Genomic DNA, 27,378 nt, shown 5'->3' on the forward strand with positions numbered 1-27,378 from the left:
CATGTCTCATCTTGTGTTTTGAGTAAGTTTAGCCAAGTTTAGAGCATTATAGCATTTTTTTAAATCCATATTTGATTGCCTTCTGGGTCTTCCCAAGAAATGTCAGTTATTTCCCCAATTCTAAGAAGAGGGACTCTTTCATAATAGTGTACAACCAGGCAAAAGAGCACACTCGTGTTTCCTTAAAGGGAGGAAACCAGCAACAGTGTGAGATAATTAAATTTAGCTCCAGAAATCTCTTCTTTGAAACGTTCTAATCAAGACTTCAAGCTTTCTGAGTGTGTTTGCGCTTTATTCTTCAATTCTTCCTGGTCCCGGTTTTGCATTTCTAATGAAAGTGAACTGACAAAGCGGCAAAGTGGTCTAAGGAGCAAAACAAAGCCAACAAGCAGGCTTCTGGTGCGCCAAGATTAATCAATATTCCAGAAACCTCGGGTTTCTCCCCTCCTTCCCTGTGGTGTTTTCATTTTTCCCCACTCCCCCTTTCCCGGGCACAGACTCCGCCCCTTTTCTTAAGTTGCCCTGATAGTAATTTGCAGTTTCAGAGCACATGCACGCCTCGCTCACTGCGTTCTGTTGCTCTGCCGTACCTGCTGGGAATTCACCTTGTCATTGCCTGGGGTATCTTCCACCCGTTACAAAATCCGAAAAAGGTAAGTCTGACGCCCTGTTATTCCTGCTGGGCTTAATTTCTCATTCCATTTCTCTGCCCCTGTATTTTGTTTCCCAGGCAGAGGAGTAGCGAGAGTAAAAGCTAGCCATTTTGGTAGATAAAGTCCATGTTAGTGATTTAATGCAAGGAGCGTGTGGTGTCTATTTACGCCGCGTCCTCTCTTAATTTGGAGTTGAGTCATTCAGGGTGGATTGGGGGCAGATTGTGGTTCCGGCGCTAGAAAAGAATCAAGGCTGAGCTGGTCTGTTGAAAAGTGACTGGTAAAGGGAATGAGAGATCAGTAGAGGGGAAAAAAAATCTGGTCTCTCGCGTCTCCTCTGCTTTACTTCTCCCTAAACGTTTGATCTGCTATGAAGTCTTGAACGACCTGTACGTCTTATTACCACTGACCCCAACCTGCAGTTTTATTTAAAAGTCAAAGCTGTTAGGGTTGTTTCCCCCACCCGCCCCGCACTTGAATTTGCCAAAAGCTTCCGAGGAGTCCCTCGCTTTCTAGTTACTTCCCCCACGGACGCACACGCTGGCTGTTCGCCAGATACACACGTCCACAGGCACCACTGCTTTTTCCTTGGATTTATTGTGGGAAAGGTTATGGATTAGAAATCTTGTAAAACAGCTGGAGTAATTTCTTGATCTTTCAAAAGAGCTGATTTCTACCAAGGGGAGATTTACTTAGATATGTTTGAATAACCTAGGAGCACTTTAAAGAAACTGGAAACCACACTAACTGTAATGTTTGGAATGAAAATTGGACTCATCTCTTCATCTGTTGTAGAAATCCTAAATTTTAAAATACAGAGAAGTGGGTGATAGTTTCCTTAGAAGACTTCAGCATGTTTGCCACAAAGATAAATGCTACTTTGTACTTCTACTTGTGACCAAAATGTAAATGAATTATGATTTCAGATCATTTATAAATGTGCCCAGCCCACTTTGCTCATTTCGTGAAAAAAGCTAAAAAGAGTCATTCTTTCTCACGGCCTGTGGGTACTTGTGTTCTTTTCATAAGCATATTTACTATTGGATGTTATCATGACTTTTTTCTTAATGAAGAAAATAGTTACTTTATTATATATAACAGAAACATCTGACTGAAATCACAACATCTTAATTCATTTTATTGAGCTAGTTATGCCTTTGCCCTGTATACAACATAAGCCATTCAGTATAGTTATTGAGTGTTTTCTGTGCATTTAATTCAGTTGGACATTTATTGAGGGTGAATCCTGTGTAAGGCGCCCAGCTAGGTTCCAGGGGATCGGGTTGGGGTAGGTGTTGTTCCGTCACACCCAGCTCTGATGAGCCCTTTTATAGCTTCACTGGAGAGGGAAGGACAAATTTTTAAAAATGTAACACAAGTTCCTGCTCATATATTCTGGATTTATGCACATGTCTCACACGTGGTTCAGTAAGATATCCACATTCGAGCCCTGAGGTCTGGCATTGCTGCTCTCCAGTCCTTGATTCCTAGTGAAATCATGCAATTTGCCAGCTTCCCCTGGTGTGAGGCAGCCCTGATTTTTCACCCCTGGAGGCTGTAACTCGTGTCTCTTTCTCTCCTGTCTAGTTGTGTTCTTTAACACCAAAGAGGACTGGCTTTCTGGGGCTGATTTCGTGACACTGAAGTTCAAAGCTGAGACACTCTAGAGAAGTAAAATATGACGAAAAGCAATGGAGAAGAGGCCAGGTTGGGAGGCAGGATGGAGAGATTCCAGCAAGGGGTCCGTAAACGCACACTCTTGGCCAAGAAGAAAGTGCAGAACATCACAAAGGAAGACGTTAAAAGTTACCTATTTCGGAATGCATTTGTGCTGCTCACAGTAACTGCAGTCATTGTGGGTAAGTCATTTGATAATACAACCCCCTTCCAAAAAAAAAACAACAACTGGATCTTGCTTCTCTGGGGCATCTGACTGCCTGGGAAAATTATCAGATGAACTGATTGTAGGTATTCAAAAGGACCGCCCAGGCTTTCCTCTGAATTGGAAGATACTTTTTTTTCCCCTTTACATGACAGTCTGTTAGCACGTTTGGAACTTTGATAAACATGTGGGAATCTGAAGAAGCATCCTTAGGCATTATGCAAATCAATTGATTGTGTGGAGAAGGGAAATACATCAAATGTTTTTCCATCTTATGTAAGAATAAAAGAGGATAATTTAATCATTAGGCCTGAGCGGTCAAATAACAATAAAAACAAGCAAGCACAGTAGATCTGGCCAAAATGTGATTGTTATACAATGTAACTTTCATTTAAAACTTATTTACACAATTAGTATACCCAAATTGAGACACAGGTCCCTGATAGTAATTATATTCTAACTGATGCTGACTTGAAGCTGAGTATCAACTCTTAGACTTAGAATCTTTTTTTGTTTGCACTCTCTCTCATCCAGTGACTGGGAAAGGTAAATTTTGGAAAATGTTAACAGATCTCTCATTCATTCATTGCCTCTAAGTGCCTGACATAAATGGCTATAACTCTTTTGAAACATTTTAGCCTCATACTAATTTAACATTGTTGACATCAATCTGTACAAATGAAACATTATTGTTTTGCTTGATTTGTTATCTGAAATTACAATTCATTACTTGTGGGTAGCATTAATCTTACTATAAAATGTAGTTGAAGAAACTCCATACTTGGGATTTTTGGCTGAACCAATATAAACGTCCTTAGGCTAGTAAACAGATAAGCCAATGCCATGCTGTTAAAAAACAAAACAAAACAAAAAACAACAAAGCTTAAATCTGCCACCAGAAGAGGTTTCAATCTCTAACTTGAAGTTTGCTAAAATCTCCATCAAATATAAGAGGCAATGACAAAACAACTAAGAAATTCTGTAGCATGTAAATATAATTGTAACTTTATCCCCCAAAATGGAATTCTTAGATCACAGACAAATATGAATATAGCAGAAGAGTAGTTTGTCACAAGACTTTAGATACATTCCATTTCAGTATCATTGGCTCCTTTTAGTAACTGTTGTTGATTAATGAGCATTCAATTAATTCTAGAGATGTTCCAAGGGAAAGTGTCTTGACTGACTGGGAGAAGTAATGGCTTTCCTTAGGTTGCCAGGTTTGAGTACCTTCCTGGAAGAGGTATTTCAGTGCTGTGTCACTGTCTTGGCAGTTGATGTAAAATACATTATTTTCAATGAATTACAGTCATTGTCAAGCCAACTAATAGCTGCATAATACCAACAGTGAACATTTATACAGCACTCTGCCAGCTACTTTCTAGGTGTTTTGCTTATATCACTTAATCTTTAAACAAACCTGTGAAGACTGTGGATAGGTATGATTACTCTGATCTTCATTTTATAGTTGAGGAGACTGAGCATGGAGAGATCAAGCAACTTGGCCAACATCACACAACTAACAAATGTTAGATAGAGCTGGAAGTGAAACTCAGGCTGTCTAGAGCCAGAGGTGATTTCTCTTAACTACTCTGCCGTCTTGCCTCTCTGCTCTCCTGACTAGTTTATATCTTATGAGAGTTGCCAGGAAGAAAAATGCTGCCGTGTCTTGGTAGAAGCCAGTTACCAAGCAATGTCAGATGCATTCACATAGCCTTGTAATTTTGCTATATGATTTACTCAGTTAAATTCAGCAGAAAACGTATAATTCTCCTACAAATGATTAAGCTGCCTCCCTATCATAAATTTAACAAATACCCATTTATTTTGTAACCCTATCCATATAATAATAGAGCTTAGTGATACTGGTGTGTGTTTGGAAAAGATGTAGAAACACTGATTCAAAATGGTGTTCTAAACACAAGAGTTCAATTCTACGACAGAAGTGTTTCATTTAAAGAATAGAGAAATAAAAAGTGATAAAAACCTGAGCATGGAAAGCTGATTGATGGAGAAGGAAGTTCTTAAGTGACTAAAAAGAAATAAAATCTCTAATAGAAGGAAGATAATCCCAGATTTAAAAGTCCATTTTCTCTTTGAGTTCTGGGATCATTTCCTAGCCCAATGAGGCGTTCCTACAATTTGTGAGATTTGTGATGAGTTGGCTGAGCTGGGGTAGATAGCTTGGCAGGTTGCCCTCGGTGTTGGCTTTACTAATGGAAACTGAGGAGGTAGAAGTAAGGAGAAGAAGCCACTAACAAAGAAACAAATAAAAAGAGCTCATTGACAGTCAGAGAGACCACTGAGTCTACACCAAAGACTTGGAATCTCAATTTAGTAGCAAACATTTAGGAAAGAAGGAAGAAGCTTCGGTTATCTTTTGGTGCCTCTTCCATAGAGTGAAAACATGAATTTAGCTTGTCACTGGTGCATGTCTACATCAACCTTAAAGAAATATTAGGAAAAGGACATGTCTGTGCATGTCTGCTCAAATTTATTTGCTGCAGCATGAGAAAAGACTGGGAAGTTGCTGGGAAGAAAGAAGAAAATAGTTTCTTTCCCCAAAGATGAAATGAGACAAAAGAACTATAGCTATTACTTAGTTTTCAAATTCTTAGGTCTTGGTTGCTTTTACTAAGAAAGAGTGGAAAAACCTACATATTGGGGTGAATTTTTTATTCCAATCTATTTTATCTTTTTGAAATAAAGTAAATGTTCATTTAGTGTGTGGAAATAGAAACTAGAAAAAGAGAGGAAGAGTAGAGACATGTAAATCCATAGCTCAAAAAAGTAGAGAATTGTAAATATTAATATTTCCATAGCAATTCCTCTACAAACACAGGCATAGAACTATGTGAACAATTTGATATCATTTCTAAGTGATATCAAAAGTCTGAACGTGCCAGGTTGCAAAGCCCATGTAACAGGAACAGGTTAGCAACCTAAGAGAAGGCAGCGCCAAGTGCTAGATGTCTTTAGAATAGTTCATCATGAGAGCATTAGATGAAGTGTCTTCCCGGGCTATTGCAGACAGCTGCTGACAAAAGCCATACTCAGAAAAGTGGTTACTGTCCTTCTTTCTCCAGGAAGCCTTTTCTCATTTTCAGCTGTGGTCAGTTGTGTTAGAGTGACCTCAGACATCTCCCTGAAAGAAAGGAAAATCCTTTGTCATGGTCAAATCACAGAGTGTTACTCATTTCATGTACAGGGAACGAAGAGACAATAAAGTGAAATCTCAGGCCAAAGAATTATGAAAAAATAGGTCTTAAGATCAGCTTCAAGCAGAGGGAATCTTTAAATAGAGTTGCAGAGAATTAGATGGTGGTTTTATCTGAGGAAGTTCACAAATACGGCACCTATTTTTTGCTGTTGGTCTTAAGACAGACAGACACACACACAACGTTAATGTTTAGACTATTCTTTATGTGACTTTGAGAGAAATTGGTGACTTTTTAAAAAAGAAAACCTGCTGACTGAATGTGTATATTACATTTCCCACCATTCCCTGACACTCTTTGGCAATAAGTTTCAATTGCACTAAAATTGAGTGCAGTTCAATAATATCTCTGAAAGGACATGCAAGAAATGAGCCACCATGACTGCTTCTTGGGGTAGAAATTTGGATAGGTGGGGAGTAGGATGGAAGGAATGTTACTTTATCCTAAATAAGTTTTTGTATAGTTTAAATGTTTTAAGGGCTGATTAGCTCAGTTGGCTATGGCGTGATGCTAATAAATGCTTTATACCACATTCACACATTACCCCCTGTGATCTATTATTTGCTGAATAAATACGTTAATTTTTTTTTTTTAAGATTCAGTGTTATTCAGTGATTTAACAAATATTGGATAGTGTATATCTGGCCCTGTGCTTTGAGATGAGGAGTCTCTGCCCTCCAGTCATTCAGTAGGAGAGATGGATGAAACATGAGAAGACAAAGTGATATACAGGGTTTAGATATCGTATTAGAGGAGTTTGTAGCATTCTTTAAAATGAGATCATATTTGTATATACAGTGCTGTATCATATATGAGGTCTTCCTGTGTTGGTACTTTAGAGATTCTGCTGTATTATTAACAGCCGGACTTGGAGCCCTAGATGTTCCACGTGGAATAATTTTTTTTTAAACTGTGGCTTTTGATGAAGGATAGATCTGGGTTCATATGCCTGCTGTACTTAATCACTGTGTGAACCTAAATGAGGCGTTTAGCTATTCTGAAGTTTCAGTTTCCTCATCTATCGTTATATGTATACAGTATATTGTGAACACTTACAGGGTGCCAAGCAGTGCTAGAGTAAGCCAGGGAGGGAGGTATTTTTATTCTCATTTTATAGATGAGGAAACTGAAGGTCAGCCACAGTTGATTCACAGTTGATGCATTTTGACCATGTTTCAAACCCACTCTTCTGTCTCCAAGTTCATATTCTTACCCACCACAGTGTTCTGGGTGCTCATCGCTGCTCTCAGGACATGTTCATTCTTGTTTTATTACAACAGTTAACTAAGGATGTGCACTGACACATCAACACAAGGCGTGGAAAGGAGAGATTGAATCGACAGTTCAGAACAAGGGTCACTCCTGAATCCTGGTGGTTGATTACATGTAAGTTGACAGAGAAAGTGGCCTGCAGGTGAATCGTCCGATTTCTGGTTTGGGTGCCTGAGTGATAATGGTGCCACCTGTCATGGTGGAATACAGGAAGAAGATGGGGGAAATAATAAGCTGAGTTTTGGACATACGGAGTTTGAGATGCAGGCTGCCACTGCAGTGGAGATACAGTGCAACAGGCTCACAGAGATTTGGATAGTAGCCTTACCGTCTCCAGGCCCAGTGAAGACAGGCTCTGTCTTTGAAGGTAAATGAATAATGATGAGTGAGTCAGGTTATTCTACAACATAAGCTACTCTGTAGGTGAGTCTATTCTGAGAGCAGTATTAACTCTAGGGCCCTTCTTTATGACTAGAAGCAGTAATCTCCCAGAAATACTGTAGTGGTATTCTGAGCCTCGGACATGTAACACAATATCCAGCTGAGTCAGTTTAGCTCAACAGGTTCATCAATGCAGTGAACTGTCAGCTGCTGCACTGAAGTGACAGGTCTTGGGGCCAAAGTAGCCAACTATTTGAGTCAGTGGCCCCCTGCTGACACCTTCCACCTTACTAAGAGAAGGGCAGCTCCTCTCCTGTTGAACAACAGGAATCCAAAGAATGGTGGATGGATTTCTGTTTCCTTCAACACTTCCTGGAAAAGAGAAGAAGAGAGAGAGCTTCCGGAAGCTTCAGGAAGGGTGGCTCCCAAGGCAGGCCCTCCCCTGGTGTTACCAAAGCCCAGCTATTTGTGGTCACACAACGGAGGCTCCCCGGGCAGAGGGCTGAACTGGACGGGTTAGGCTTTCGGAGCTAGAACCACAATGCCCTGCTCTAGAGAAATGACGCAGGGATTGAATATTAGGGATTAGAGTCTGAATTTTTTTTTCTTTTTTATCTGCTTTATCTTCTCCCCCAGGGAGCAGAACTATAGAAAACTTGTCAGGGACAGCAATAGCAAATAAGTGACTTGCATTAGCTGACTTGATCCTAGCCCTCCCCATACCCCACCTTCTCTGCAAGCTTTCCAGGGAGCTGCCTCCTGTCGTGGGGACAGAGTCCAGGACTGGAGAGGGGAGTGGATCAGAGCTATGGATTCTGGAGTCAGACACTTAGGGCTATGTCCCACTTCTGGAACTGAGCCTCTGTTTCCTTGCATGTAAAATGGAATAATTATAACACCTCTCTGCCAAGATTTATATCCCAGTTCTGCCATTTACAACCTTGTAACCTTAAATCACTTCCTTAAATGTTTGGCAGACAGAGTGTCTGTAGGAACTGTCCACGCTTTTCCTTTGCTTCCCATCTTTGCTATGGCATCAAGTGGAAATATGCACAGGTTTGATGATGCTACTTGGTCAGAGGACGGAGACCCAGGAATGAGGGAGGCCTGGGAGCTGGAAGCAGAGAAGTCAGTCACCTGGTTTAGGTCTAGAAGTGGCTTTTGTTTCCTTGGCTAGAGAAAAGATCCAAGAGAGTTGTAGGAAGAGACCTAATAGTTGTTAAGGGCTCTGAGAGCAGAGATGAAAGCCTCAGAGTAAGTGACACCATCCTTATCTGTTCCTTATCTACCTGGCGTCTTGGGTCAAAGCAGAAAGCAATCTCCAGGCAACTGTTTATCACTACATAGCTTGCTCAATGCAGGGAGTACGTGACAGCCACGGCCCCTCTCAGGAAAATGGGAAGTTGCTGGAAAAGTGGTTTCAATAAATGTTGTAACATACTCAATAGCTCATTTTTGTTCCTAGCACTTGGGGACCCATCAGAGAGTCTATCACCTCCCTGATTTCTCCTTTTCTCCAGCATTTTGGTGTCTTCCTTGTTGTTTAGTCACTAAATCATGTCCGACTCTTTTCAAACCCCATGGATTTTAGCCCGTCCAGCTCCTCAGTCCATGGGATCTCCCAGGCAAAAATACTGGAGGGGGTTGCTGTCTCCTTCTCCAAGGGATTTTCTTGACCCAAGGATCAAACCATGTCTTCTTCATTGGCTGGGAGATTCTTTACCACTGAGCCACCAGGGAAGCCCATTTTTGGTGTCGACTATTCATTAACTGTCACCCCCCCATTGGAGTGGGGGGCAGGAAAGATGAGGGGTTCTGGAAACTTGGAGAAAATGTTGCTGGTTTCTAACAGAGCTGGTAGAGGTTGTTTTGAAGTAGGGGTAAGGCTTAATGTTGTTCTAAGATTATCTCTCGGTTCTATCTTCTTTCTGTTAAATCAGATAAGGCAATCAGAGCAGGCAATTTCAAATCTGTTTCTGTTAAAAGTAGGCCGTCAAATAAGTAGATATGTTCAGAACAATTACCTGCAATAATAATACTACCTTCCATTTTTCTGTGTCACTTTACAGAGCGCTTTCTGTTTGCCCTCTATAGCAATGTAAGTCCATGGCCAGTTCATCCCCTCTTCTATTAGTATCTGGGAATGTCTGGAACACAGCTAGGAAAATGCTAAGAAATCTAAAGGTCCTGCTTACAGACCCTGCTCTGCCATCAGCTCCCCTTATGATTTTTTAAAATTTTTATTTATTCTATTTTCGGCTGTGCCCGGTCTTCATCGTTTCATGTGGCTACTCTCTAGTGGCAGTGTGCAGGCTTCTCGTTGCAATGGCTCCTCCTGTTGGGGTGCGTGGACTTTAGACCTTGTGGGCTCAGTAGTTGGGGCCCACAGGTTTGGTTGCTCTGTGGCATGTGGACTCCTCCCAGACCAGGGATCGAACCCATGTCCCCTGCATTGGCAGGAGGATTCTTAACCACTGAACCACCAGGGAAGTCCTCCCTTTATGATTTAAAACAAATCTCTGGTCCTCACAAATTCTCACCATGCATACATGCTAAGTTACTTCAGTCATGTCCAATTCTTTGCGACCCTACGAACTGTAGCCTGCCAGGCTCCTCTATCCATAGAGATTCTCCAGGCAAGAATACTGGAGTGGGTTACCGTGCCCTCCTCCAGTGGATCTTCCCCACCCAGGGATCGAACCTGCATTTCTTTCATCTCCTGCATTGGCAGGTGGGTTCTTTACCCCTAGCACCACCATCAGCAAAATACATTTGGACTAATGTCTGCTGCCAGCTCCACAATTCTATCATTTAAAGTCTAATTTGCCTTCCTCTAAAGCTATATATGAAATAAGATACAAGAGTGTTTGCAGCCCATGACGCTGTATCATTGCAAGGACCTTTTCCCTGAACTCATGATCTCCCAACCCATTTGAGCCAGCCTCTCTAAACTAACAAGCAGCTGCCTTCTCTTGCTTTGCATTCTTGGCTGTCAAGTTCCTGACTCTGGGTAATGGCCAGTGTTACCTACGCAATGTTCGAGGACACACGTGAGGCATATCTCTTCAGCAGTCACTTCCAACCTTCCGTCTTCTGCTAACCTATCATAGGTCTGAGGATGAAGATTTTGGGTGTCTGTTTTTGCTGTAAACAAGGTTGTGAAGAGCCTACACTATTTGGAAGAGGCAACTGGAATTTAAGCCCCGTCTTTCCCAAGCTGTACATTCCAGGTGTTAGAGTTCTTGATATTTATGGAACACTGGGGTGCCATCATTCATCAGGTATTTGATCTGGCAGCGAGGTGAGCTGTATCATTGCTGTGAGTTGTGGAAACACAGAGAGCTCTCCAGCACACAAAGTATTGCCATTGTACTGACTGCGGATAAAAATTATGAGTTTTATGTCAAGCTTCAGTGCAATCAAAGCAGCCCAGAGCATATTCCCTAGACCAAGAATATTCCCATCACTAGGCCCAATCAAAAATGTGCCCAAGTTGTTTTGAAAGCAAAAAGAAAAGAATAAAATCCCCAAAAGTAGATAAAGAAAGTTATACCCTGGCTGAATTAAGGCAAGATTTCCCCTGTGTAGCTTATCAAAGAGTTGAAGGTAAATTTAGGAGCAGCGAGATGAAAGGCACACTTGAATTTTGAATTTCAAGACTGAGTCCCTGTCTCCTGAGAGGACAGCTTCATTCTTCTTGGCCCCAAAGAGACTTCTCCAGTTCTCCAGCAATGATTCCAGGCCACACACTGCTGTCTCTTCTCAGAGAGAAAACAGCGGGCTATTAATGACAGACTTTCTATTCAGAATCTTGTAAGATGAAGCTCATTTGTCCCTAATGAGAGTAGAGATGGACAATTACTGCCCTTCTCACCCTAAGATGATGGCCTCTGCGTTTAGATCCATTGCATCATTGGAAATTCCATCTTTAAAGCAAGAAAGGCAAAACCCCAGAGATCCATGTGTTTGTTGCTATCTTCATCATGTTGTTGAATGTGAAGACAAAGAAAGAAAGAAATTATGTCTTTTTAGAGATGCCTATGACCCTAGTTGGTTTTGATTTTTTTTTCTATTTTTTTACTTTTGTCTTAGATTTGCTTTTTTAAGGCAAATGAAGTAGTCCTGTGCTAAAGTTGAGATTCAGTAAACTTACCAGGGCTTTGTAATTTCTGGTATTGGGATGCTTTACACAACATGGTGGATGAGGAAAGAGCATACCTTTGCCGAGCTGTTGAGTCTCTGAGTCTTCAGTTCTGGGGCACTTGTAACTCCAGCTAATGGGGTGAATTGGCACATGAGCCTCAGATGACTGAGTTCAAAGTTTTTTCAGAGTCACTTCCTTGTCTCCAGAAAAAGAAGAGCCTTTGGTCAAAAAGTGATCCACTCAACTATAAGCCTGAGCACAACTAGTGTCTCCTCTCTCCATGACCGAAGTTAAGTAAATTCATTATTAAAATAGATTGAGGACCAGCCGACCCAGACCCAGAATGACCTTTTAGAAAGATCCGGGCATCAAGCAGAAAATATGTAAAATAGAATTCCATCAGATTGCTTTTTGTAGTTGTGGACCATTTTTGTGTGTTTATTTTGTTATTTAACTTATGAAATAAATCACACTGCCCCAAATCAAAAAGAACAGAAGTGAAATGAAAGTGTCACGGCCACCAAAACCCTCCCCCAGGGATCTAAATTGCTATGTTATCAGTTTCCTCAGTGTATGTAGAGTGATTTTATGAGCATAAAAATAAATTCATATTGATTTTTTTCGGTCTTTTCCAAATAGTAGCATAGTATATATAGCCCACTTCATACTTTGCTTTTTTTCACTTTGAAGCATTCTTTGGATGTCATTCCTTACTGGCACATAAAGAGCCTCCATTCTTTCAGGGCTGCATTGTATGGGCAAATTATAATTCATTTAAACAACCCCCAATGTAAAGGTTGTTTCCAACTCTTCTAAATCATTTTTTCAAACGGTATAATGAATTATCTTGGATGAAAGTTATTTTACCTTAGTATAGTATGTCTATAGAATACATCCTTTACAGTGAAATTGCTGAGACTAAGGATATGCGCATTTGTGATTTTGATAAATATGGATAACTTACACCTCACAGAGGTTGTTGGCATTTACTCTTTCAAATTGTGAGATTTGAAAGTTTTCCCAGTGGGACTGCTGCCACAGGTAAAGATGAGTGGACTTTGCAGTTGTGGACCACAACTAGTGGCAGCGAGGTGAGCTGTATCATTGCTGTGAGTTGTGGAAACACAGAGAGCTCTCCAGCACACAAAGTATTGCCATTGTACTGACTGTGGATAAAAATTATGAGTTTTGTGTCAAGCTTCAGTGCAATCAAAGCAGCCCAGAGCATATTCCCTAGACCAAGAATATTCCCATCACTAGGCCCAATCAAAAATGTGCCCAAGTTGTTTTGAAAGCAAAAAGAAAAGAATAAAATCCCCAAAAGTAGATAAAGAAAGTTATACCCTGGCTGAATTAAGGCAAGATTTCCCCTGTGTAGCTTATCAAAGAGTTGAAGGTAAATTTAGGAGTGGCAAGCATGTGACACATAGCAAAGGCATAGGGGGAACTTGGAAAATTTTAAATGTATTTTATTTTCAGTTTGTGCTCACAACTATATACGTACATGTGCTGTGCTTAGTAGCTCAGTCATGTCCAACTCTTTGTGACCCTTTGGCCTGTAACCTGCCAGGCTCTTCTGTCCGTGGGGATTCTCTAGGCAAGAATACTGAAGTGGGTTGCCATGCCCTCCTCCAGGGGATCTTCCCAACCCAGGGATTGAACCCAGGTCTCACACATTGCAGGCAGATTCTTTACCATCTGAGCCACCAGGGAAGCATATATAGTTATGTAACTATAAAATATAATATATATAGTTATAAAATATAATATATATTTAAACCAGAAATAAAGGCAACAGATTCTGGTGATTATAGTTCCTATTTCTAAAATAAAAGACTTTTTTAAAAGGACAATGGATTGGACATTTACTAGATCTATAGAATTATTTATAAATTACATTACCATTTTGCATAGCCTGTGTTACTGCAATTTGAAGAAGAAAGTCACACCACATTGAAAGCCATTCTGCTCTCCCTGGGACATTCTGTGCTCACTATGCCATTTGGTTAATATTTATTGAGCCCTACTATGTGTCAGGAACTGTGACACGAACGGATCATCTAGTGATAAATAAATATTAGTCTCTGTCTTAAAAAAGAAGGAGAAAACACCAGATTTTTCAGAACTCCAGGGTTCTTGGAATTCGCTTGGGTCCCAGGGCTGCACGCCATGTGGCTTTGAGTCTGCGTCTGTACCCTGCCTGGTGTCCGTCACCCACGGCTGGTTATCTGGGCACCATTGGTGGAACAAGGCTGGAACAGGTATTTCCCACCTCCAGCAACAGGAAATACCAAAGGACAAAACAATGAGCCAAGTCAGGGCCCAAATCTCTGAAGGATGTGGGAACTGAGGAGTGGGGGAGGGTCGAAAGGTTGACTCAACACAGGGCAGCTTCTCACCAGGAAATGCCTGCAAGTTTGGGCTGAAACAAAAGGCCAGGGAGCTGCAGACCCCCAATCCCCCTACCCCCAGCAGGTAAACTCTCCATTATTGCCTTGGAGTCTTTATAAAAATGAGTTAATGGTGCTTTATGTCCAGCAGCTTCCTCAAGCTGACATAAGACCGGCCTTTAACATCTCCAAATGGATTGGCCACAGTCTAACAAATTTCCAAAACAGAAACTTTTATTCAATCTCTCAACCTGTTGCGTACCCGCCATAACAGCCGTAATGGCCAAATTGATAAAGCATTTTATGACTTACTACAAGTTTCATGTGCATTATCAAGGACTTTAGAATTCATTAGAAGAAACAAGATGAATTCATAAAGAAGCTAAGCTAATGCTCAGGACATTTAGCTGAGAATATTACACTTCAAGACGATCTTAGATACTGGCTTTCTGATCTAGTTCTCCCATTTTTGAATGGGAGATTAATGAAGAGGGCAAGGAGAGCAAAGAGATTACGTGACTTGAACGTAGGAGCTGTGGAAATAGGAAGATCCAAGCCTATAACCCCATTTTGCCAACATCTCTTACTGGCCGTGTAATCCTGGGCAGACAGCTTATTCTTTCTAGGGTTCAGTCTCCCCATCTATACAGTGATGATTCTAAGTCCTGCATGTCTGCTATGATGATTCAATCATTTAAGTGAAGTGTTTACTTGCATAATTTACTAACAGCATCTGACTTTCAGTCCATGATCTTGCTATTGCATCACACCTGCTGTTTTTCACACTCAAAAAAAAAAAAAAAAAATCAACCTGCCTTGTCAGAGTATTAGGGATTGAGAGCTATCATGCCTCGTTTGTGAATCTAGGAGTCAATCAAGAACCAGTTTCCCAGATCATGAGAGAAGCCACGGTTTGGCAGACAGGAGATGTCTCTAAGGGCAGGCTCCTGTGTTCACACAGCACAGTAAGGAATCAGATTCACTGTGGAGCTAAGTCATTCCTCTGTTCAGGAGACTGTTCAACAGCAGCTGGAGGCCAGGCCTAGAGACTTGACAGGTCAGACAAGCCATGAATTACCCTGTGAAGCTTGCTTGTTGGTGTGGAGAAACTGATCTCGCTTTTAGCCAATAGAATATGGCAAAGGTGAAGGGTGCCACTCCTGTGATTTTATTACATCACACGTTGTTGTTGTTTAGTTGCTAAGTTATGCCTTTTTTGACCTAATGGACTGTAGCCCGCCAGTGTCCTCTGTCCATGGGATTTCCCAGAGAAGAATACTGGAGTAGGTTGCTTTTTCCTTCTTGAGGGGGTCTTCCCAACCCAGGGATCGAACCTGCATCTCCTGAGTCTCCTGCATTGGCAAGTGGATTCTTAACTGCTGAGCCACTCCGGAAGCCAGATCATACTTTCAGTTCAGTTCAGTTCAGTTCAGTCACTCAGTTGTATCCGACTCTTTGCGACCCCATGAATCAGAGCATGTCAGGCCTCCCTGTCCATCACCAACTCCCAGAGTTTACCCAAACTCATGTCCATCGAGTTGGTGATGCCATCCAGCCATCTCATCCTCTCTCGTCCCCTTCTCCTGCCCCCAATCCCTCCCAGCATCAGGGTCTTTTCCAATGAATCAACTCTTCGCGTGAGGTGGCCAGAGTACTGGAGTTTCAGCTTTAGCATCATTCCTTCCAAAGAACACCCAGGACTGATCTCCTTCAGAATGGACTGGTTGGCTCTCCTTGCAGTCCAAGGGACTCTCAAGAGTCTTCTCCAACACCACAGTTCAAAAGCATCAATTCTTCAGTGCTCAGCTTTCTTCAGAGTCCAACTCTCACATCCATATATGACCACTGGAAAAACCATAGCCTTGACTAGACGGACCTTTGTTGGCAAAGTAATGTCTCTGCTTTTGAATATGCTGTCTAGGTTGGTCATAACTTTCCTTCCAAGGAGTAAGCGTCTTTTAATTTCATGGCTGCAGTCACCATCTGCAGTGATTTTGGAACCTCAAAAGATAAAGTCTGACACTGTTTAGATTGTTGTAAACTTAAGGCAAAGTAGTGCTAACTTTTTGTTTGTGTGTGTGTTTGGGTTTTGTTTTGTTTTGTTTTTGCTACAAAAATGAAAAGACCGTAGCTGGGAAATAGTAGCATTTTGTACATAAAACCATTGGTACACTATCAACTTTTGGTGTTACTGCTACATGCTTGAATCATCTTACAGACAGCATGGTCTTTCTGGCTAAAGACCTACAGGCCAAGCCTTTTCTTGGTAGGAGTTTGAATGCGCTTTGACTGGTTTGCAGTGTAAATGCTTAAAGAGCTAGTTGGCTCATCTTGGGTGGGCTTCTGGTAGTTTTCTTACAGCTGGCCTCAGAATGTGACGTCCTCCTCTCAAGATCAATGCCACTGTCACCTTTAAATTCTCTTGACATCTGAGCCTTTAAGCGGCATCATCTCTTTCTGAGAATTTTGCATTGTAAGTAATAATTCTAGAAGGCTTTCTACCAACTCTCCGAACAGAGTTTGGAGATAAGGCAGGAATCTTAGTAAGACTTTTTGTTTCAAACTCCAATATCCACCAAAACTTAAATTGGGTGACTTGATCTAGTTTATTTCTGATTGTGCCTCGTTCTTTTACTTTTAAATATGTTCGGACTTCTTAATGTTTTCAGTAATTTTTTCAGATTAGATATGGACCAAATTCTTAAAACAGGTCTTCAGCTTTTACTTGTGTGTGTTTGGCCTTCAAAACCGAGCTAAGAATGTGTTCTTTCTGAGGTACCTGGGTGCATATTGTGTCTTAGTTTAGAAAGTGAAGTGATATTTAATCTTCCAAAGAAGTATTTGTTATATAGACTTCCTAGGGAGAACAGTGAGCCCCTGAAGGACTCCCTTCTTGTGCTTTACACATTAAGAGAAAGAATTGAATATTTTTGAAAATGCATCTTTGTTCGTAGCAATTAACTATCTACAGTTAGTTTTCATCCCTGTAAATATCTTTGTTCATGTATTTCCTAGATTCTAGAAATCTTGTTAAAATACCGAAACAAGAGTGCCATAAGCCTACTGGCTGAGAATGAGTGATCTTGATATTGCTCGTGACATCTATGTATTACATAATGTCACCAAGATGCCAACTTTGCAAACTTTGCTTTGTCTCTGACCCGTCCTGTTAGGAAGTTCTTCTGGTTTTTATTGTTATTTCCGCAGAGTAATCAATAATAAAGGGTCTGTTCGTTTGCACTGAAGATCTGGTGGCCATAAAGGTCTTTATTAATTCTGGGAATATAGATCAATGTACTTAAGTAAGTGCCCACTAATGGAACCCAGCTCTGCAGAGGCATTGAGTTGTTTTACCAAAGGGAAGTAGGCTCCCCCATCCCTCTCCCAGTAACAGGTCAGGACAGAGTGGAGAGGATGCTGAGACATCTATGCATCAGGGTGTGAGAACGTTTCAGAAAAGGCTTCATTTCTGTAATCAGAAACCTGAATTGCTTACCCACCAAAAGCCATCTCTGCGAGCAGACCATTTCCTCTTGATTTTGATGTTGATCGCTGGCTGACCTCACCACTCTGGCTTTACCTCTAACTGCCTGTCCCAGCAGAAAGCTGAAGAAAAAAATGTCTTTTGTTTCTTCATGTAACAAATGCATTGAAAACAGCTAAATGTTAACTTCATTAATTCAATGAAATCTGTCCTCAACTTAAGCTCCATATTTAACCTAATTAGTTAACCTAATTCAAAATAGAATGAAAAGGTAGATAAAATATTGCTCTTTAAAGTAGTGTCATGACTATTTTTTTTAACACCAAAAACATTTTGTATTGGGGTATCACCAATTAACAACGTTGTGATAGTTTCAGGTGAACAACAAAAGGACTCAGCCACACAGATACGTGTATCCATTCTCCCCCAAACCTGCCAGTGACATGACTATTGAGAGGCCCTGAGTACAGCGTAGTGGGTGATGATCTGGGCCCTGGAGTTGGGTGTGAAGTCCAGCTCAGCCACTCAGCTGGCCTGGAAGAACTTGACCACCCATAAGGTGATCTTACCTACACAGGTTTGTGGTTTTGGCAGTTTACCAACCTTGTCGATGACTGGGTCTTCATCTGAGATATAGGTGGTGCTAGTCGTGGCCTCCATGATATCTGTGCTTGTGAGAACGTGGCATCTTGCATGTGCTCAAGACTGATATCATTAAGCGAGAGAATCTGAAGCATGTTTTCTTTTCATGTCTTTCCTACCTTTGTGTACTGATGGTTTCCAAGGATTAAAATGTCTGCCCTGGAAGGAAAAGGCAGGCTACTTTAATGAATAAATTCTATTTAAGTTTAGTTAAATCATTCCATAAAAAAGGACTTGGTGTAACCATTTTAAAAAGTGACTTGATACTAATAGCCATACTGTAGGACCTTCAGCAAGTCAGAGGATCTGTGGAAGGTTCCAAGATGTGCTGGGTACCTCCACAGCATCTTCAGCAGATCAACGCTTAGTACTCAGTTGCTTTTATGGTTTAGAGATGCTTGAAGACCCAGAGGTCAGGTGCATTAGAGAACTGTCTTTAGGCAGGCTAAATGGAAGAGAAGGTACATGGAGCACTCAGAAAGAAAGAGACTGGACACAGCTGAACTGGTTATTGAGAGCAAAATAGAATCAGTGTTGGCAATGGTTGGACTCTGGGGAGTAGGATCAAATGTACCTGATATTTAGAAAGAATAATCCCTTCTTTCATCTACACTAGCTTGTCTCTTGTTCTCAGAACCTATATCATAAGTAGAGAAGCTATCTTGCCAATTTTTTAAATTATAATTTAAATTTTCTGAACTAGGCAGGATCCTACCTACCTTTGGCAATATTATTGTATCAATACATGAGTAAATACACGAATTTAGAAATGAACTTGTAAAGCCAAGCTTTCTTAAATTGTTGCTTGAAGGATATCTAAAATTCCTACTAGCTTGGTATGGTCAAATTCCAGAAGACCAAAGCGAGTTTCTCATGTTTACTGTGCATATTTTTTGTTACAATTGAATGTCCAGTGTTTAAATGCATTTTAACAAAAGTCACAAAACATAATTAATACCAGTGTAAATTTGATTTGGAAGTAAGGTAAAAATTTTAAATATTTATTTATTTACATGCTTATAAGATAAAGCATTTAAATTAGTAACAACCTTTATATGAACAAGTAGGAAAAAACCAGAGATAAACAGAGCTTTTTATAATTCCTATCTGCTATTAATACTGCTGTATCAAATAATGCACAATGAAAACTGAAGTCAAATCCTTTACCCCAAACCAAGTTCCAGGAAGATTAAAGGTTCAATATTTTAAAACCAAGCGAACTATCAGAAAAGGAAAAATATATTAAAGATTTCTCAAACTTGGGAGGGAAATTAAAGTTTATAACTCTTAAAGAGATCATCTAATAAAAAAGATATGTAGACATTTTTTTTATATACAGATATACAGAATACCTATATATTTTAAGTAATAATATATGGCAAGTAAATTAGGAAAGTAGTTATAGCAAATGCCATTTTAAATATAGGCAGAGAGTAATTATCTCTATTACATAAAGAATATATACCAAATATACACACACATACATAAACTCTTAAACTATCAAAATGTAATAAATGCTTGGTGAAAATACAATTGAGGGAATGGTCAAGATCACTAAATATTAAGTAAATTCAAAAGAAAACAAATATGCATACTATTTTCTCCCCTCATTCAAAAATTCTGCTTCTTTTAAACAATTTTTTATAATGCTCTCTGTTCTTAGAGGTATAGGAAATAAGCTATCTCAATTCACTAATGAATTAAACTGCTGAGCTAACCCATTGAGGAAGCAGATTGATAGTATGAATTGAGGTAGTCATACGCTTTATTTTCTTCCAGTTTTATTGAGATATAATTGACATACAGCACCATATAAGTTTAAGATATACAGCGTGGGAATTCCCTGGCAACCCAATGGTTAAGACTGAGCTTCCACTGCTGAGAGACAGGATTCAATCTCTGGTCAGGAAACAAAGATTTCACAAGCTACACAGCTCAGCCCCATAACCCCCACAAAGATGTACAAGATAATAATTTGACTTATTGTTGTTCAGTCACTTGGTCGTGTCTGACTCTTTGCAACCCCATGGACTGCAGCACACTAGGCTTCCCTGTCCTTCATTATCTCGCAAAGTTTGCTCAAACTCATATCCATTGAGTCAGTGATGCCATCCAACCGTCTCAGCCTCTGTCGTCCCCTCTCCTCCTGCCCTCAGTCTTTCCCAGCATCAGGGTCTTTTCTAGTGAGTTGGCTCTTCACATCAGGTGGCCCAAGCAGTGGAGCTTCAGCTTCAGCATCAGTCCTTCTAATGAAGGTTCAGGACTGATTTCCTTTGACTGGTTTGATCTCCTTCCATCATGAAATTATTATCACAGTAAGTTTGGTGAACATCCATTATCTTCCAGATACAAAAATTGAAGAAATCGAAAAATTTTTTTCCTTGTGGTAACTCAAATTTTACCCCTTTTAACAGTTTTCGTATATAAGTACAGCAATGTTAATTTATCATGTTGTCCATTACATCCCTAGTATTTCTTTGTCTCATGACTGGAAGTTTGTAGCTTTTGACCACCTTCCTCTAATTCTCCTTCTGCCCACACCCTGCCTCATGTAACCACAATTCTGATCTCATTTTCCATGAGTTTGGTTTTGAAGTGAGATTGACCTACAACACTATGTTAGTTCCTGGTGGACAACATCAGTTCAGTTCAGTCGCTCAGTCGTGTCCGACTCTTTGCGACCCCATGAATCGCCAGCACGCCAGGCCTCCCTGTCCATCACCAACTCCCGGAGTTCACTCAGACTCACGTCCATCGAGTCAGTGATGCCATCCAGCCATCTCATCCTCGGTCATCCCCTTCTCCTCCTGCCCCCAATCCCTCCCAGCATCAGAGTCTTTTCCAATGAGTCAACTCTTCGCATGAGGTGGCCAGAGTACTGGAGTTTCAGCTTTAGTATCATTCCTTCCAAAGAACACCCAGGGCTGATCTCCTTCAGAATGGACTGGTTGGATCTCCTTGCAGTCCAAGGGACTCTCAAGAGTCTTCTCCAACACCACAGTTCAAAAGCATCAATTCTTCAGTGCTCAGCTTTCTTCAGAGTCCAACTCTCACATCCCTACATGACCACTGGAAAAACCATAGCCTTGATTAGATGGACCTTTGTTGGCAAAGTAATGTCTCTGCTTTTCAATATGCTATCTAGGTATTTTCATACATTTAAAAATGATCCTCATGGTAAGCCTAGACTGTACATTTCATACCCATGACTCATTTGTTTTGTAACTGGAAGTTTATACATCTTAATCTCTCTCACCTCAATCTCTCCTCTTCCCACCCAGTAGCCAGATTCTTTAATGCACAGGTTCCCTTTCCCTGAACCATGCTAAGCAAAATATTCCTAGATAAAAACCAGCCTTCATATATTCATAATGGAGTTGTTCATAAAGTAAAAAATGTGAAACAACAAAATGACAACAAAAAGAAATATTAGGTACATTTTGATACAATCATTAGATCTGTTATCATGAGGCTTAAAAGTGTTGTTTAATAGTAACCATATATAGAAAAGTATTGTCTTCATGATTTCAATATATTTCACTCTGTATGGGAACATTCTGGGAGGAAACTCACAGAAGCACTAACAGTGGTTGTCTGCCCTACTGAAGAGGCAGGAGAATGAAATGTAGTCAGGAACAGGAGATCTGAGTCCAAACTGCCTGGACTTAACTCCCAGCTCTGCCACTTCAGTGACTGTTTAACTTTGATATGGAAGAGCTATTGAAATTGGACATGTTTTAAGTTCACTGTGATTAAATTTCTCTGTGAGTAAATTGGTGGTAAATTAGTACATAATTCCTGGGATTTTTTTTTTGAGGATTAAATATACTAATACAGGCCAGGAAAGGAAGGAGAAGGAAATGGCAACCCACTCCGGTATTCTTGCCTGGAAAACCCCATAGACAGAGGAACCTGGCAAGCTACAGTCTGTGGGGTCTCAAAAGAGTTGGATACTACTTAGTGACTAAATACAGGTAAGCACTTAACAGCAATGTTTAGCAAATAGTAGGATTTCAATAAGCATTAGCTATTTGCTGTTTAAATGGCAAAGCAAATAAAGGCAGGGTTTTGCCTAGACTTTTCTACCTTTTCCCAATCAACTTTTCTACATCAAACATGTTACTGTTATACTGAGGGAAAGCAATAAATATTTTTCTGAACGTCTTGAAAACTGGGTCAGCTGGATTTTCTAGTAAACATAGATTCAGCTCATAATTGAGATATCATAGATTCAGCTCATGATTGGGATATCACAGTATATAATCAAATGGATACTTCATTGCTGCTGGAATCCAAGAATTGAAATTGGAAGTTACAGTTACAACTGAAATGAACTTTGTGTCTCATTTTATAAGAAGTTAGGATGGCTCAGTTTCTTTAAAGGAAAGATTGCTTCCTTTGAAAAAACTTGTGTCTACACAGTATTCACTTCCCCAACCTCTAGCCTCTAGACTACTCAGTACTTCTCTATAACTCACATGTTTTAGTAATAACAGGGCAAAATTTTTGAAAATATTTATAATAATGAAATAAGCACATTTTAGAGGTCAAGGGTTAGCAAACACCCTCTTCCAACAACACAAGAGAAGACTCTACACATGGACATCACCAGACAGCCAACACCAAAATCAGATTGATTATATTCTTTGCAGCCAAAGATGGAAAAGCTCTATACAGTCAGCAAAAACAAGACCAGGAGCTGACTGTGGCTCAGATCATGAACTCCTTATTGTCAAATTCAGACTTGAAGAAAGTAGAGAAAACCACTAGACCATTCAGGTGTGACCTAGATCAAATCCCTTATGATTGTACAGTGGAAGTGAGAAATAGATTTATGGGACTAGATCTGATAGACAGAGTGCCTGATGAACTATGGACAGAGGTTCGTAACATTGTACAAGAGACAGGGATCAAGACCATGCCCCCAAAAAAGAATTGCAAAAAAGCAAAATGGCTGTCTGAGGAGGCCTTACAAATAGCTGTGAAAAGAAGAGAAGCGAAAAGCAAAGGAGAAAAGGAAAGATAAACCCGTTTGAATGTAGAGTTCCAAAGAATAGCAAGGAGAGATAAGAAAGCTTTCATCAGTGATCAGTGCAAAGAAATAGGGGAAAACTAGAAAGACTAGAGATCTCTTCAAGAAAATTAGAGATACCAAGGGAACATTTCATGCAAAGATGGGCTCGATAAAGGACAGAAATGGCATGGACCTAACAGAAGCAGAAGATATTAAGAGGTGGCAAGAATACACAGAACTGTACAAAAAAGATCTTCACGACCCAGATAATCACGATGGTGTGATCATTCACCTAGAGCCAGACATCCTGCAATGCAAAGTCAAGTGGGCCTTAGGAAGCATCACTATGAACGAAGCTAGTGGATGTGATGGAATCCCAACTGAGCTATTTCAAATCCTGAAAGATGATGCTGTGAAAGTGCTGCACTCAATATGCCAGCAAACTTGGGAAACTCAGCAGTGGCCACAGGACTGGAGAATTGCACTCATCTCACATGCTAGTAAAGTCATGCTCAAAATTCTCCAAGCCAGGCTTCAGCAATACGTGAACCATGAACTTCCAGATGTTCAAGCTGGTTTTAGAAAAGGCAGAGGAACCAGAGGTCAAATTGCCAACATCATCGAAAAAGCAAGAGAGTTCCAGAAAAACATCTATTTCTGCTTTCTTGACTATGCCAAAGCCTTTGACTGTGTGGATCACAATAAACTGTGGAAAATTCTGAAAGAGATGGGAATACTAGACCACCTGACCTGCCTCTTGAGAAATCTGTATGCACATCAGGAAGCAACAGTTAGAACTGGACATGGAACAACAGACTGGTTCCAAATAGGAAAGTGAGCATGTCAAAGCTGTATATTGTCACCTTGCTTATGTAACTTATATGCAGAGTACATCATGAGAAACACTGGGCTGGAGGAAGCACAAGCTGGAATCAAGATTGCTGGGAGAAATATCAATAACCTCAGATATGCAGATGACACCACCCTTATGCCAGAAAGTGAAGAGGAACTAAAAAGCTTCTTGATGAAAGTGAAAGAGGAGAGTGAAAAAGTTGGCTTAAAACTCAGCATTCAGAAAACTAAGATCATGGCATCTGGTCCTATCACTTCATGGGAAATAGATGGGGAAACAGTGGAAACAGTGGTGGACTTTATTTTTGGGGGCTCCAAAATCACTGCAGGTGGTGACTGCAGCCATGAAATTGAAAGACGCTTGCTCCTTGGAAGAAAAGCTATGACCAACCTAGACAGCATATTAAAAAGCAGAGACATTACTTTGCCAACAAAGGTCTGTCTAGTCAAGGCTATGGCTTTTCCAGTAGTCATGTATGGATGTGAGAGTTGGACTATAAAGAAAGCTGAGTGCTGACGAATTGATGCCTTTGAACTGTGGTGTTGGAGAAGACTCTTGAGAGTCCCTTGGACTGCAAGGAGATCCAACCAGTCCATCCTAGAGGAGATCAGTCCTGGGTGTTCATTGGAAGGACTGATGTTGAAGCTGAAACTCCAACCCTTTGGCTACCTGATGTGAAGAGCTGACTCATTTGAAAAGACCCTGATGCTGGGAAAGATTGAAGGCGGGGGCAGAACGGGATGACAGAGGATGATATGGTTGGATGGCATCACTGACTCAATGGACATGGGTTTGGGTAAACTCCAGGAGTTGGTGATGGACAGGGAGGCCTGGCGTGCCGTGGTCCATGGCGTCTCAAAGTCAGACACGATTGAGTGACTGAACTAAACTGAACTGAGGTGGAGTCTGGAAAGTTAATTAGGGAAAGGGGAGAGGGAGAGAATTTATTCACTACATTTGTTAATTTCTAAACATTTCCAATGGTATCATGCATAATTTGATTTGCATATAAATTATTAAATATTTTAAAATTCTATTTATTTATTTTTGGCTCCACTGGGTCTTCATTGCTTCGCTTGACTTTCTCTAGTTGTGGCAAGCGGGGGTTACACTCTAGTTGCAGAGTGCATGCTTCTCATTGCAGTGGCTTCCCATTGCAGAGCACAGGCTCTTGGGTGTGTGGGCTTTAGTAGTTGCAGCTCATGGACCTTAAAGTGTGGGCTCAGTAGGTGTGGTATACAGGCTTAGTTGCCCCTCAGCATGTGGAATCTTCCTGGACCAGGGATTGAACCATGTCCCCTGCATTGGCAGACAGATTATTAACCACCAGAGCACCACAGAGTACTTCATTTTGATATTTTTTAAAGTTCCAGGAGCAGAATCAAATTAAGGGAAAAATTGCTTTCTCTCTCTCCTATTATCCCCTAAGGTTTTCAGGGAAGATTTTTGGAAAAAGTGGTAATTTTGAAATCCTCTCTCGCCAGCAACTAGCCAAGTCCAGGATAGTTGCCAAGGCAATATCAGGACCACGTAGACAGAAAGTGTGGGGCGTAGATAGGGGGATGATGAAACTGGATTCACAGTGTGAGCAAGAGGAGTTTTGTTTTTTTTTTAATTGTAAAAAATAAAATTACACTACCCTTTATAAATGGTTATGCCAGCAGTTCTAACATCTGTTGTTACAAAGGAATGTGAATATAATAAGCCTTTTCCCCCTGTATCGCCTTGTGTATGGGTACATCCTTTGTTTCCTAGATATGCCCCAGTCTTTATAACTTTGTCCTGGGCCGTGTCAAAATCGGTTGCAAGGTAGACAAAGAAACTTTTCATTGGCTAAGACCAGGAACATTTTTTTCTCTAACTTCTATTTGAAGCCCTGAATTCTGCCAGACCCTTTGAGATTATGGTTGAAAAGGCAGGCAACACCCCTTGCAACAAAGCAGCACAAATATTTGCTGCTTAAGTAAACTGATTCTTGTTAGACAGGCATGATCACCAGCCAAATTCTTGCATATTTTTCTAGGTTTGTTACACTTTCAAGAAAGACTCAACTTTTCTTCCTTGTTTTGCTTTTTCCTTCAGGTACAATCCTTGGATTTACCCTCCGACCATACAGAATGAGCTACCGGGAAGTCAAGTACTTCTCTTTTCCTGGGGAGCTACTGATGAGGATGCTACAGATGCTGGTGTTACCACTCATCATCTCCAGTCTCGTCACAGGTACCCTCTGCAGTTTTGTTTTGTTTTTTCATGTGTGCTTATTGCCAAAGATTGCTTAGAAAAACAAACGCTTTAGGTTTCTGCTGGATGCATGCTCTGTTCTAGAAAATAAAAGTCCCTTCAAAATGATGGAAAGGACGCTTCAGTAATGCATGAATGATCATAACTCTCGTATTTTACCAATCACAAGAGGAAATGGATTTGAACCGCCACGTAATCTGGTCTGCCTCACTATGAAAGAGGCACCCTGCTAGACACTACACCACCAGCCTTCTCTGCCCACAGCGATGTAGTTGACAACAGCGTACAACAGGTCTGTTTTCTCACCCTCTTATCCCACCCAGATAACATCTGGTTGGACAGCCTATTAGCTATTGATGCAAGAATGCTTGTTCTCAGAGCCACCACGACTTGAGCGGGAGCCTTCTTGGAAGCCTCATCAAGAGGTAATGCCCACGACGCACTCACCAACTCTCCTGCCACCAACACTGTATCTTTTCCTGGTGAACCCGCATGACTTCTCCATTGTCCCCCATCCCCGTTGCCTTTTACGCTGGTGGGAGAATGGGGAGGGGGTGGGAGATTTCCCCATCCAGACACTTTGTCAGTTGACACTTGGATTGTCGAGGCGTGGAAGCTTGGCAGGATAGGATTCTTATTCTCTATGAACGCGAAATAACGATTTACGCCTGCGTGGGAAACGGTTTAAGAGTACATGTGATTGGTGAATACGAACAGAGCTAAAATTTTCAGAAAAATGTTTCTGTACGTTCCTCCCTGCCCACTGTTCTCTTTCCCCACAGCACATCTCTGACTTGGAGAAGGAATATCCGTAGACACTACCCCCAGCAGGATGGTTTCTGGGTTTGTAGCTCAAGCCCAGACCTCAGGTATTACTAGCCCTGTTTTCTTTTCCGTCCTTGGCTTACTGTCCACCCTTAGGCAGATCATTCTGTGAGCTGGCTCTCAGCATCTTTTCACCTCCCAGGGAGTTCGCAAGGATGTTTATAATCTCCTTTCAAGATCTCTGTGTAAAAAGACCTTCATAGAACAACTCAAAAGTCTTGAGGCAAGATTCTGACTGCTTCATGCCTTGGAGGGCTGGCCATTACATGGAACAGAAACTACATCAGTTTCTTTTTTTTCCCCAATGCCTTGCAGATCTCTGCTGGCTTCTACTTGCCCAGGTCTTCAAACAAGTGATTGCATGTACATAAAGCTCCCA

At 40.9% G+C, this 27,378-nt stretch overlaps 1 protein-coding gene across 1 annotated transcript in view; it reads left to right on the plus strand.

Annotated features, from left to right (window-relative positions):
* Nucleotides 1-524: 524 nt before the first annotated feature.
* Nucleotides 525-27,378, plus strand: part of SLC1A3 (solute carrier family 1 member 3) — an 81,800-nt gene continuing 54,946 nt past the window's right edge. Inside the window, exons 1-3 of the mRNA XM_040262336.1 lie at nucleotides 525-653; nucleotides 2,241-2,512; nucleotides 26,016-26,153. Coding sequence (XP_040118270.1) covers nucleotides 2,332-2,512; nucleotides 26,016-26,153 — 319 coding nt within the window. The 5' untranslated portion in view covers nucleotides 525-653; nucleotides 2,241-2,331. The remainder of the gene's footprint in view (nucleotides 654-2,240; nucleotides 2,513-26,015; nucleotides 26,154-27,378) is intronic.

Source organism: Oryx dammah, unplaced genomic scaffold (genome assembly GCF_014754425.2).
Source record: "Oryx dammah isolate SB20612 unplaced genomic scaffold, SCBI_Odam_1.1 HiC_scaffold_20, whole genome shotgun sequence".
Lineage (NCBI taxonomy): Eukaryota > Metazoa > Chordata > Mammalia > Artiodactyla > Bovidae > Oryx > Oryx dammah.